General features: G+C 41.6%; 1 protein-coding gene, 1 long non-coding RNA gene and 1 pseudogene across 2 annotated transcripts; 2 read left to right on the top strand and 1 right to left on the bottom strand.

Annotated features, from left to right (window-relative positions):
- Positions 1-680: 680 nt before the first annotated feature.
- On the top strand, positions 681-1,872 carry LOC101087720 (annotated as a pseudogene).
- Positions 1,873-3,655: 1,783 nt separating this feature from the next.
- Positions 3,656-12,071, bottom strand: LOC123383798. The gene is made up of 3 exons (XR_006594009.1): positions 11,125-12,071; positions 5,807-5,926; positions 3,656-4,892 (listed from the first exon to the last, which is right to left on the bottom strand). It is a non-coding gene; the product is annotated as an uncharacterized LOC123383798 (long non-coding RNA).
- Positions 12,072-12,143: 72 nt separating this feature from the next.
- LOC101089681 (MAP/microtubule affinity-regulating kinase 3-like) lies at positions 12,144-13,417 on the top strand. The gene is made up of 2 exons (XM_006929034.5): positions 12,144-12,809; positions 12,912-13,417. The coding sequence occupies exons 1-2, from the start codon at positions 12,447-12,449 to the stop codon at positions 13,401-13,403; spliced, it is 855 nt and encodes a 284-aa protein (XP_006929096.2). The 5' UTR covers positions 12,144-12,446; the 3' UTR covers positions 13,404-13,417.
- Positions 13,418-14,167: the final 750 nt, after the last annotated feature.

Here is a 14,167-nt window from a genome sequence, read left to right as displayed (position 1 = left end):
TACATCTCCCTACCCCCCACAGCTTTTCTCTCCCTCAGTTCATGTCTTCACACTGCATACCTACCAAGTTCTGTGGCTCAGGTTATGCAGATTATTGTGTTAATCCTCAGATCAATTTCCTAGTTGTGCAAAATGGTTTGGAGCTGATCTAGCTGCATTCCTTCCAGTGATGAGACAAGATGAGAAATTCCACACTGTGTTTTCTTTTTTTCAATGTTTATTTATTTTTGAGAGAGAGAGAGAGAGAGAGAGTGAGTAGGGGAGGGGCAGGGAGAGAGGGGGACAGAGGATCCAAAGCAGGCTCTGTGCTGACAGCAGAGAGTCCGATGCAGGGCTCAAACTCACAAACTCTGAGATGATGATCTGAGCCAAAGTTGGATGCTTAACTGACTGAGCCACCAGGTGCCCCCATAAATAATTTTTTTTTTTAAAAAGACAGAATTAGGAATAAATGAAGCCTTTAGGAGAAAGGCAGGGGGAAGAAAGATCAATGGTGGATGATCTGAGGGGGACCCCTATGTTGGTAGGAACCTTAGAAGAGGTCATTGATGATCAAAGATGTGCCATTGTGTCTACATCTCTGGACTCAGAATACTATACCAGCATTCTTTCATTTGTAGACAACAGTCTGCTGGAACCCAACTGCTTGGTCCTGTTCAACCATAAAGTGCATGGATGACATGGATCCCCTGGTCACCGCAATGAAGGTAGAAAAGCTCTTCCAGGAGACCTATGCTGTTATTGGCGGGTTGGACAACCAAAGCCAGAAAATTATGGAATCTGTGAGTTTACTTTTGCTCATCCTGAATATTATTTTTAAAAATGGGTATGAGGCCCCTGAGAGAGTCATCCTTTTTTTTTTTTTAATTTTTTTTTTTAATCTGTATTTAAGGTTGAGAGAGAGACACACGCAGGGTGCGAGTGGGAGAGGAACAGAGAGAGAGGGTGACAAAGAATCCGAAGTGGGCTCTAGGTTCTGAGCTATCAGCACAGAGCCTGATGTGGGGCTCAAACCCACGAACCGTGAGATCATGACCTGACCCAAAGTTGGATGCTTAACCGACTGAGCTACCCAGGTGCCCTGTTCTTTATGCTTCACCTGGCACAGGTAAAACCTTACTAGCCAAAGCAGTAGCAAACCAAACCTTAGCCACTTTCTTGAGAGCAGCTGGCTCTGAATTACTCAGAAGTACCTAGGTGATGCACCCAAACTCATACAAGAATTGTTTCAAGTTGCTGAGGAACATGCACCATCCATCATTCTTATTGATGAAACTGATGTCATTAGGACAAAGAAAATATTACTCAAATTCTGGTGGTGAGAGAGAAATTCAGGAAACATTATTGGAACTGTGAAACCAGTTGGGTGGATATGATTCAAGGGGAGACATGCCAATTACCATGGCCACAAACCTAGTAGGAAATTTAGATCCAGCAGTTATCAGACAGGGCCACATTGGCAGGGAGAGCCAATTCCCTCTGACCAATGGAAGGACCAAGAAGTACGATTCATACAAGCAGAATGATGCTGGCTGCTGCTCCCATAAACCCTAGACGACTTGATCATAGCTAATGACCTCCTTGGTGTTAACATTAAGACAATCAGTACAGGAAGTAATCTGATGACCTTGAGAGAACATAGAATGAAAGTAACAAATGAAGACTAAAAAAAAAAAAAAATCTAAGAATGTTTTTATAAAAAACAAGAAGGCACCCTTGAATGGCTCTATGTTTAATGAACCACAGTTGCCTTCAAATAAATGATTAAGAGTATTCCAGGGGCACCTGGGTGGCTCAGTGGGTTAAGCATCTGACTTCAGGTCAGGTCATGATCTCATGGCTCTTGGGTTTGGGCCCCATGTTGGGCTCAGTGCTAACAGCTCAGAGCCTGGAGCCTGCTTTGGATTCTGTTTCCTCTCTCTGCCCCTCCCCCGACTCATGCTTTGTTCCTGTCTCTCAAAAATAAATAAACATTAAAAACCTTCTGGAAAAAAAAAAAAAGGAGTTTTCCAGCCCCTCAGAGAGATATGACTAGGGACGTGTCCCAAAGGATACATATTCCAGTTTATCTTTCTTATTAGCAGAACATCCTATGTACCTTTAAAAATGTTTTTTATTCAAGTATAATTAATGGACAGTATTATATTAATTTCAGGAGTATGATATAGTGAGTCAAAATTCCTGTACATTATAGGGTGCCTGGGTGGCTCAGTCAGTTGCACGTCTGACTTTGGCTCAGGTCACGATCTCATGGTTCGTGAGTTTGAGCCCTGCATCGGGCTTGCTGCTGTCAGCGCAGAGCCTGCTTTGGATCCTCCGTTCCCCTCTCTCTTTGCCCTTCCCCCACTCACTCTTTCTCTCAAAAGTAAACATTAAAAAAATTCTATACATTTCTCAGTGCTCATCACATCAAGTGTACTCTTAGTATTCTTCACCTGTCATCCTGTGTATCTATTTGAGCATGATGTATAGGATGCTCTTTGGGCTGCCTTCATCTTTTGGTCGTGTGCAATGTTCTCTTTCAAATAAAATGTGCCCTTTCTCAAAAAAAGAGAAGCCTGGGGCACCTGGATGGCTCAGTCGGTCAAACGTCCAACTTCAGCTCAGGTCATAATCTCACGGCTCATGGGTTCAAGCCCCACATTGGGCTCCATGCTGACGGCTTGGAGCCTGGAGCCCGCTTTGGATTCTGTGTCTCCCTCTCTCTCTGCCCCTCCCCTGCTCACGCTCTGTCTCTCTCTCAAAAATGAATATTTAAAAAAAAATTTAAGGGAGAGAAGACCAAGGCTTTACAACGGTTTTATTTTAAGAAATCAACAGTTACCCAGGTTTCATCAGTCTTGTTGCTTTGTCATCTTTAAGGAGTTGTCATCATCTAAATAGTTTAAAACTGATTGCCAACACATCCAATTCTAGCCAGTAGAAAGAGAGAAAAGGAGGTACACTCCTTATTTTTAAGATATGGCTTAGAAGTTTTTCACCCATTGGCCACCCCTAAGTGGCTTTATTCTGAGCATTCAGATAAAAATTTGGGAATACTATTACAACAAAAGAGACGCCAAGATATTTGCCTTCCTAGAGTTTATATTCTCTTTGGGGGACACAAGGGAAAAACAAGTAAGATGTCAAGCAGTGACAAATGCTAATAAGAAAACAAAAGCAGAGTAATCCTTCTTCAAGTTCTCCAGAAAGGCCTCATTGAGAGGGGGGCATATAATCAGAGATCTGAAGGGAAGTGTGTTCCTGGAAAAAGGAATAGCTAGTATAAATTCTTTGAAGTGGGAATGTGCTTGGCATGTTTGAGAAATAGCATGGTGTGGGCAGTGCTCCTAGAATTTGTTCAAGTCAGACAAGTGTAAACCAGATCAGGTAGAGCCCCGCAGACTAGGGTAAGAATGATTTTTAATTTGAATGAGATAAAAGAGCTCAGCAAATTTCTGTGTGACGTGATTGGGTTCATATATATATATATATATATATATATATATATATATATTTTTTTTTTTTTTAAGTTTATTTATTTATTTTGAGAGAGAGCCCACGTGAGCAGGGGAGGAGAAGAGAGAGAGGAAGAAGGAGAGAAAATCCAAAACAGGGTCTGTACTGTCAGCACAGAGCCCGACTCGGGGATTGAACCCACGAACCATGAGACCACCACCTGAGCCGAAATGAAGAGTCCGATGCTCAACTGACTGAGCCACCCAGGCACTCCGGGTTTATATATTTTAAAAGATCACTAATTTAGCGCGTAATAAAATCTGCACACTGTGGATCAAAGACTTAAATGTAAGAAGTAAAACTATAAAACTCTTAGTAGAAAATACAGGACAAGAGCTTCATGACAGTGGATTTGATGATGGTTTTATGGATATGAAACAAAAGGCACAAGCAACAAAAGAAAAAATAGACAAATTAGACTTCATCCAAATTTAAACATAGAATTGCCATATGGTTCAGCAACCCCCCTTATGGGTATATACCCAAAGAACTGAAAGCAGGTATTCACACAAATATTTGTACACCACTGTTCATAACAGTATTATTCACAAGAGCCAAAAGATGGAAATAACTGAATTGTCCATCAGTGAATGAATGGATGAACAAAATTTAGCATATGCCTACAATATTATAGAATATTACTCATCCTTAAAAAGGAAGGAAATTCTGACACATGCTAGAACACCGATGAACCATGAGGGAAGTACACAAAGCAAAACGAGCCAAAAAGATGAAAGAACAAATACTTTTTACATTGGGAGGAAGAATTCCTCCTTTACCCTTCTAGGTTCTTTGGCTGGTAAGTTGATATAAAACAGGTTAACAGGAGGAAAACATTTAATGACATACACACAGAAGTCCCGTCAGAATATGAGACCCAAAGACAAGACCATCAGATGAGGCTTACGTGCCATACTGAATGAAGAAATGGGATAGGGACCTGGGGCTTCAAAGGGAAAGTGGGTGACAGGACAATAAGAATGAATGTTTGCCCTGCCATCCACATAGGTCTTTCAAGTAAAAATTTATCTCTAATAATAGCTCTCTTTTTGGGCCAGGTCCCCTATCTAAATTCTTTTAGGTGATTAGGGAGAACTGAAAGTTTTTCTTGAGTCTGCCTTCAGCTCAAAATAACCCACAAGACAAAATGACATATTTTGGGGTCACGTAATTTGCTCTTCCCCTCAGTTCCACCTTGGAAACTTCCCCAAGAAGTTTGACAATCCTGAAGTTGAGTTGGTAGATGGCTCCATCTCACTGAACCAGTCTCTTAGTCCTGAGAATAAGTCTGTTCAGTTAAACAGTTGTACTTCATTTCAGGAGGTGTTGATTCAGGTGGGATCCCAAAGTTAGGGCTATGGTGCAAACAGTCAGGTATTTAACAGGCGGCATTTCTATGGAAACAAAAGAAAAACAATGACCAATGATTGGAGCAGACTGTTATCCCAGTTTCTGAGTTCTGAAGGCAGTGAGTCAGGAAGATTTCTAGATGCCTTGCTCAAAATATCTTCAGTTAGAGGCACTCTGATAGATTTTTCTGGTTTGTAGTTTGTCACTGGTGGTCTTTCTGAGGGGCCACACTGCAACAAGCATGAAGATTGTCCATACATGAGCAATTGTGGTGACTTCTCTGAAATTTATATCAAGTTGTCCAACTTTAGCTTGCATGGCTTTAGAAAAATGGCAGTTTTAGTTCTCAAGGATTCCATGTCAAAAGGGTGGGAGAAAAGCTGGAAACATTAGTCTGGAGATTTGTAGTCAAATATTGGAGGAAACTAGAAAAATTAGGATCTAGTCCAGTTTACAGATAGAAAACAAAATCTCAAAGAGAATTAACAGCAGTAGAATTTGATATCCACAAACGTGTGTTACTGAAACATAGTTTTTCTCTGTACAGTCACCCCTATTTTTATCAAAGGCAGTCACAACAAGGCTAATTCATCTGCAAATCAAGTCTAGTTTCAATCAACTTGGCCTCATTATTTACATAAGTGCATCAAGAATAGTGATTGATCATATAGGCTTCTTAAAATCTACTTTGCTGGAACTTTTCATAAGGAATCTCAGATTGGGGGCACCTGGGTGGCTCAGTCAGTTAAGCATCTGACTTTTGATTTTGGCTCACCTCATGATATCACAGCTCCGTGGTATGGAGCCCTATGTCAGGCTCCATGCTAATGGCATGGAGCCTGCTTGGGATTCTCTCTCTCCCTGTCTCTCTGCCCCTCCCCTGCTCATATGTGCACTCTCTCTCTCAAAATAAATAAACAAACTTAAAGAAATAAAAATAAAAACAAAGGAATCTCACGTTGAGTTTTTCAAATCTTGAGGTTGGGCACCTGGGTGGCTAGATGGTTAAGTGTCTGACTCTTGGTTTTAGCTTAGGTCATGATCTCACGGTTTGTGGGTTTGAGCCCCACGCCAGGCTCTGTTTAAAAAAAAAAAAACAACACGGTATATCAGTACATATCAGAATTTTATTAATTTGATACAATTTCTAAAATACTTTGTTAATAATATCAATAACATACAATATAATCTAAGAACGTTTATCATTACTTATTTGACAATCCTTCCCTTGTAAGTTAACATATCAAATAAACCCAATTAGTGTACCAGCTCTCTTTGTATAAGGAGAGAACGAATCTTTTGAGATATTCCAGGGACCCTCTAGAAATTTTCAAAACTTAGTTTGAGGTCAAAAAAGATTTTATTGAGAATTTTATTTTGGAAACTTTGTCAAAAATATCGAATGGTTTGAATACTTGACCAAATAGGATCACAGATCACTATGAAATAATACTTAATTATTTATTCAACTGAAGTGACAAAAGATTTTAAGGACAAATACAAAAATGGTATGCAGTTATGAGCAAAACCAATGAAAGATCTGATAAAGCACAGAAAATTATTTTGATAAAACACAGAATCTCTGCTTTCTAGGCAGATTATTATAAAAGGTAAAGAAACTTCTTTTGCAGTCTGTTATCAAAAACAAATCAAAAGTCCAAGAAAACTTTGCCCTTTTAAAAGCGAGAAACCCAATTCTAATTTTGCACCAGCTTACTTTTGATATTAAAACTCACTTAACTTGGGGCAGCTGGGTGGCTCAGTCGGTTAAGCATCTGAGTTCGGCTCAGGTCATGGTCTCGCAGTCAGTGAGTTCGAGCCCTGAGTCAGGCTCTGTGCTGACAGCTCAGAGCCTGGAGCCTGCTTCAGATTCTGTGCCTCCCTCTGTCTCTGCCCCTCCCCCACTCACACTCTGTCTCTCTCTCCCTCAAGAATAAATACACATTAAAAGAAAAGAAATTTAGAATTTTTAACACTTAGAAATCTTCATTTCTTGTGAGAACTAAGAGTAAGCACTAGTGAATTGTATTATACTAGCATTGTTTAGATTGGCAAATTTATGAATATGTTTTATAATCTATAGAAACATATGCTTCTTTTCTTTTAATGTTTATTTATTTATTTTGGAGAGAGAAAGAACGGGCAGGGGAGAGACAGGGAGAGAGGGAGACGGAGAATCCCAAGCAGGCTCTGTACTGTCAGCGCAGAGCCCAACACAGGGCTGGGAACCACAAACCGCAGGATCATGACCTGAAAAACCCAAGTCGCACGCTCAACCAACTGAGCCACCCACGTGCCCCTAGAAAAACATATGCTTCTTCACAGTATAATCTCAACATTACACAACACATGTTTACCAAAAGACCCAAATATCTTTAGTTCCTCCATAATACTATTTTAAAAACTCAGCTGAATAAGATTTGAACATCTAATTGGCAAGATTCATGAGTAGAGCAGCATCCAACAAGGTATATAAAATGGAAGGCTTTTATAGACAGAAGAGACAATTAATATTTGATATTTTGTCTTATTTGGAAATGACCTAGATATTTAATGACTATACATCATTTAATTTAACTTAGCAAAACCTCTAAAGTTTTAAGTTACCAACAAGATTTGGAGGAACTCTTTAAATAGACAAACAATAAAACATAAATATTGTTGAAAAGTTCATTTATAAATGTTTATCTTATATCTATGTAATTCACTTGTTCTTAACAATTATGTTTAGACTACTTGGGAAAATTTCCTGAGACATTAAACAGCTAGCCATCATCGTAAGTTATCTTTTTTGCTGACAAATTCTGTACTAGAGGTTACTTGAGCTCATTTGACTTTTGGTAAACCTAGGTAGAATAAAAGTCTTATATTTTATGCTGATAGCTATGAAGATATGCCTATTTTGATTAAACCAACAAACTTAAACTAGCTTTAATACCAAATATTTTTCCAGGGGTGCCTGGGTGGCTCAGTTGTTTAAGTGACCGACTCTGGATTTGGGCTCAGGTCATGATCTCACAGTTTGTGGGATCAAGCCCTGTGTCAGGCTCCACAGTGACAGTACAGAGCCTGCTTGGAATTCTCCCTCTCTCCCTGCCTCTCCCCTGCTTGCACATGTGCTCTCTCTCTCAAAATAAATAAACTTTATCAAGAAAGCAAGCAAGCATTTGGATTACTCTCTGTTATATTTCGAAGAACTATAAGCATTTAGTTTTCTGTAAGCCGACTAAATAAAGTTCTTTTACAAATTAATTTTGGTAATACCATTCACAGGGATAAAATGCTACAAATCTACAATATACATATATAGACACATCTAAAAATACAGACTGGGGTGCCTGGGTGGCTCAGTAAGTTGAGTAACAGACTCTTCATTTCAGCTCAGGTCATGATCCCAGGGTCATGGGATTGAGCCCCACGTAGGCACAGAGCCCCTCTGCTCAGCACAGAGCCTGCTTAGATTCTCTCTCTCTCCCTCTGCCCTTCTCCCTTGCTCATGCTCTCTCTCCCTCTCTCTCTTAAATTAAATTACAGACACAGAGAACTTATAGTTTCACTTTAAAACTTTAGCCATGAAATAGGTATGATAATGTAAAATTCACTAGTTATAAAATAACAATTGGAATAAGTTCTAGGTGTGTCTGCGCAGATGGCTAAAACCTTTTAGAGGTCACTTAAGATTTGTATTTCTTCTTTTTTTTAATTTTTTTTTTTTTGGTCTATATTTGAGAGAGAGAGACAGAGCATGAGCAGGGGAGGAGCAGAGAGAGAGAGGAAGACACAGAATCTGAAGCAGGCTCCAGGCTCTGAGCTGTCAGCACAGGGCCCAACGTGGGGCTCAAACCCACAAACTGTGAGATCATGACCTGAGCTGAAGTAGGATGCTTAACAGACTGGGCCACCCAGGTGCCCCAAGATTTGTATTTGTTCTTGACAAGTAATCTTCTTTTTTTCTTTTAAAATTTTTTTAATGTTTATTTATTTTTGAGACAGAGCATGAGCGGGAAAGGAGCAGAGAGAGAGGGAGACAAAGAAGCTGAAGCAGGCTCCAGGCTCTGAATTGTCAGCACAGAGCCCGACGTGGGACGCGAACTCACAAACTGTGAGATTATGACCTGAGCTGAAGTTGGACGCTCAGTCGACTGAGCCACCCAGGCGCCCCGTGTTCTTGACAAGCAATCTTAATGCAAGTTCTCTCAAGAACTTTGGCTTTCTAAGGTCAGAATTTTTGCTGTACTTGGGTTTCAGGATTGGTAAAAAGGAATAGATGGAGTTTGAAATGCTTTTAGAGCTATATTTCTCGTTTTGCAAAGATTTGTAAGATAAGGACAGTCATCCTCAATTCCTCAAAGAATTGGTTTATAGCCTGGATAATGAAGGACTATACATCTATATTATAATGTTTTTATTTTGTTTTTAATGTTTATTTATTTTTTTAATTTTTTAACATTTATTTATTTTTGAGACAGAGAGAGACAGAGCGTGAACGGGGGAGGGTCAGAGAGAGGGAGACACAGAATCTGAAACAGGCTCCAGGCTCTGAGCTGTCAGCACAGAGCCCGACGCGGGGCTCGAACCCACAGACCGTGAGATCATGACCTGAGTCGAAGTCGGCCGCTTAACCGACTGAGCCACCCAGGCGCCCCTATTTATTTATTTTGAGAAAGAGAGAGAGAGTGCACATGCACAAGCAAGGGAGGGGCAGAGAGAGAGAGAGAGAGAGAGAGAGAGAGAGAGAAAGAACCCCAAGCAGGCTGTGCACTGTACGTGCAGAACCTAATGTGGGGATTGATCTCACGAACCGTGAGATCATGATCTGAGCCAAAATCAAGAATCAGATGCTGGGGTACCTGGGTGATTCAATTGGTTAAGCATCCGTTTTCGGCTCAGGCCATGATCTTCTGGTTCATGGGTTCAAGCCGTGCTGGCTCTGTGCTGACAGCTCAGAGCCTGGAACCTGCTTCAGATTCTATGTCTCCCTCTCTCTCTTCCCCTTACCCCCTTGTTCTCTGTCTCTGTCTCTCTCTCAAAAATAAGTAAACATTAATTTTTTTTTTTTTAATTCAAGAGTCAGATGCCTAACTGAGCCACCCAGACACCCCTAGAATGTTTTTTCCCCGCTCTGGGTGCATAATTTTATTCTAGCTTAGGAAGGGCCTAAAAAAAAAAATTCCTCCTTTAAAATACAGGCATGCCTCGTTTTATTGTGCTTCACTTTATTATGCTTTGCAGATACCACAGTTTTTACAAATTAAAGTTTCATGGCAATTGTGCATTGAGAAAGTCTGTCGGCTCCATTTGCCCACTTCACATCTCTATTACATTTTGGTAATTCTTAAAATACATCAAACTGTCTCATTATATTTGTTTTGGTGATCTGTGATCAGTAATCTATGATGTTACTATTGTAATTGTTTGGGGACACCACAAAGTGTTATGTGTGTTCTAACTGTCCCGCTAACCAGCCATTCCCCCCCCATGTCTCCTCCTCTGATCTCCTCATTCCCTGAGGCACAACAAAACTGAAATTAGGTCAATTAATAAGCCTATACTGGCCCCTAAGTGTTCAAGTGAAAAAGAGTCATATGTCTCTCATTTTAAATCGATCAAAAGCCAGCAATGATTAAGCTTAATGATTAAGGCATGTTGAAAGCCACACTAGAGGCTGGAAGCTAGGCTTCTTATGCTAAAGTTAGCCAAGTTGTGAATGCAAAAGACAGGTTCTTGAAGGAAATTAAAAGTGCTACTCCAGTAAATGTGTGAATGATAAGAAAGCAAAACATCCTTATTTTGATATGGAGAAGGTTTTAGTGGTCTGGATAAGAGATCAAATCAGCCACAACATTCTCTTAAGCCAAAGCCTAATCCAGAGCAAGGCCCTGAGTCTCTTCAATTCTGTGAAGGCTGAGAGAGGTGAGGAAGCCACAGAAGAAACGTCTGAAGCTAGCGGAGATTGGTTCATGAGGTTTAAGGAGAGAAGCTGTGTGTGGTTACCATGGGATTGCTTTTAACATCCTAAAGTTACAACATTGTAATGTCAATTTATACCAGCTTAACCTCAATAACACATGAAAACTCAGCTACTTTAAAGCCCTGACCCCGCCTTCTGTCCGTTGTTAATGTCACAAAATCACATCTTTATGCATCTTGTGTCCAAAAGCATAGATGAATAATTAGGTTTTTAAATATATCAGTCTCTTAACATAGAGAACAAAAAGTAGAGCTACAGACCAAAGTCATAACAGTACTAGCGTTCACAATTGTCTGTCTGTTTACCTTTACCGGAGATTATCTCTTCAGAAGGCTTCGAGTTACTTGTTCAGTGCCCTTTCATTTCAACCTGAAGGACCCCCTTCACTGCAGGGCCGGTCTAGTCATCAGGGCAAGGCTTTCAGCTTTCGTTGATCTGGGAATGTCTTCATTTCTTCCTCATTTTTGAAGGACAGTTTTCCCAAATGTAGGATTCTTGGTTGACAGCTTTTTTCCTTCAGCGCTTTAAACACATCAACCCATGCCTTCTAGCCTCCAAGGTTTCTGATGAGAAATCTCCTCACAACCTTATCAGTGAAAATATGATGAAAAGCAATCTTCCTCTGAGCTTTATAGATGTTAATAATGAGCCTTATCGTGTTGTACACAACACAACATTTCCTTATATGTTGTAGCACCATTTTGAGACCAGGAACTGGGTATTTTAAGTGTAGACATTATGAGGTCTATACAAGCCAAAATTACAGTTTTCTAAACTTGAAGTGAAAGGCCACTGAACCATCTTATAGATTTTGATTTCTAACAAAGTAAATATCAATCTTGAAAAGCCCACACAAACAAACAAAACGCCCATTGGGGGTCTTTTTTTTGTTGTTGAGTAAAGGGGTTTTGGGAATAAAAAGTGAGGAAACCACTGGGGTCTCAGACATCCCCAGCCATGATCGCATAATTGGCCCATTTCTTGCTGTGCCCTCACATGTGCCTTCACATTGTGAAGTCATGGCAAGACCTGTCTATATAAGACCCTGGCTCGGCTGGGTGTTTGGTCTTTACAGCCCAGGAAGCTTTGGTGACCTGTCGGCCTTTGACCCTAGCTAGTTGGATTTTGACTTCTCTTTTTTTCATTTTGTTTATTTTTTTATTTTCATTTTTCTTTTTTCTCTACTCCTTTTCTCTCCCAATTTTTTTTGCCTGTTTCTGTTTTTACTTTTTCCTTTTTTTCTCCTTTTTTAGTTTTTCTTTTTCTCAATTTTTCTTCATTTCCTCCCTTCATTTTCTTTGTGTGTGTGTGTGTGTGTGTGTGTGAGTGTGTGTGTGCGCGTGTGTGTGCGCGTGTGTGTTTTTCATTTGTTTTTTTGTGTCAGCGTTTTAGTACAGTTAGTATAGTTCATATTGTTAGTATAGTTCATAAGCATAGTATTGTTAGTATTGGCAAATTTTGTAGGTTGGTATTGTTGGTTAGCATAGTCCGTGTAATTAGCATTATTTAGTGTTAGTATAGTTAGTAGGTCACCATCCTTCAGGGGCGTAAGGCCATTACCGCTGGTGAGGAGGACGTCTGTATTTACGAGATCCCCGAGACCACCAGTGAGGGCAGCGTCCCCACGATGAAGCTGACCCAGTACATCCTAACCGGGAAGCAGTCTGATGTGAAGTTCATCAGGAAAACCCAGGAGGACCCCGCTGGCCTCCGGGGACTTTGTCGTGAAGTCCAGAATATGAAGACCTCAAGTCACCCAAATATTGTCAAGTCACTCGAGGTGATCAACAGGAAGAAATCGTTAGTCCTCCTTTCAAAATATGTAAGCAGAGACAAGCTGTGTGACGATTTTACGCACCATGGCCAAGTGACGGAGGAGGTTCCAGACAAATTCTGCCAGCTGTTATCGGTTGTGGAGTACTGCCACCAACAAGGTATGATCGGCGGGGATCAGAAGCTGGAGACACTGCTTTTTGACAAGAAGCTGAAGGTAAAACACACGGGGGTTGGACTGAGCATCCGGTTTGCTGGCTACAAACTCCACACTTTCTGGGACAGCCCCCCTTATTCTGCCCCGCGACTCTTCCTGCAGCAAAGGGAGCACACCCCTTCCGCAAACACTTGGAGCCTGGGGGTGGTTTGGTACTGCTTGGCCACCGGGTTTGAGCCGTTTGAGGGGGAAGTCTTCTGGGAAGCGGAACGAAATATGGAAAACAGGGAACACAGTGCTTGGATTTTCATGTCCCTGGGGAGTGAAAACCTGTGGTACACGTTGACAACCATCCAGCCCAAGATCAGCACACCAACCACAGTCCGCTCCTGGAGCTCCATCGCAACCTGTTCCAGCACAGGCCTGTCCTCAGAGCAGAGTAGTCTGACCTCCGAAGGGACCAGCATAGGGACCACGATCAGCGGGCCCAGATGCAACTCACCAGCCACAAACTCCGACACCAGCAGTGAATACAGGCAGCCAGGGAGGATGTCCCTAGAGCCAAAAAATCGGGTTCTCAAAACTCTTGGTAAATTCAAAAATTTATTCAAAAAACACAATAAAATAGAACCCCAAAAAACTGCAAATAAATGAGAGCCATAAGAGAGCCACGTGTCCGTGCCTTTATTTTATTTTGTTTTTTAACTTTAAAGGGACTTAAATGTTTGTTTTGAAACAGAAGGGACAGTGCGAGTGGGGGAGGGACAGAGAGAGAATCCCAAGTCTACTCTGTGCTATCAGCTCGGAGCCCGACGCGGGGCTCCAGCTCACAAAACAGATGGTGGGGACCAAGAGTGGGACGCTTGAGCCACTGAGGCCCACCCAGGAGCCCCGTCCCTGCGTTTTAAGTGCAGGGAACGATGCTGAGCTCCAGGAAGCCCGGGGACATGGCACAGGAGATTGGCCAGGGCGACGGGTGGGACCAGATCAGCTTCACAGGCTGGAGGAGTGTCGGTGGGATAGTGACCTGCTGGATTTGGAGTTGTAGGAAGCACAAGGTGGAGGTGGTGAAGTGTTGGAGTGATGGGGGTTTCGTGGGTCTGGAGCCGATGGCCAAGGAAGAATTCGTGAAGAAGTCTTTGGTGCAAAAAGGTGATTTTATTAAAGCATGGGGACAGGTCCCATGGGCAGGGAGAGCTGCACTGGTGTCGTGACGGTTAGCTCATTATATACCCTCAGGTTGGGAGGGGGTTAGGGAGAGAGCCAGAATTCCTTGGAGACTTACTCTAGGACTCAAGGTTCCAGGACCTTGAGGGGCTAGGTGTGGCCAGGAAAATGCCATTTCTTGCCGTTTAATGAAACCTCAGCCATGAGACCCTTTAGATGGATCTGGGCAGGCCATAAGCGTGGAGGATGAT

This window comes from Felis catus, chromosome A2, assembly GCF_018350175.1.
Source record: "Felis catus isolate Fca126 chromosome A2, F.catus_Fca126_mat1.0, whole genome shotgun sequence".
In the NCBI taxonomy this organism is placed as follows: domain Eukaryota; kingdom Metazoa; phylum Chordata; class Mammalia; order Carnivora; family Felidae; genus Felis; species Felis catus.
Note: the sequence above shows the minus strand (reverse complement) of the source record. Positions and strands in the feature narration are given on the sequence as shown.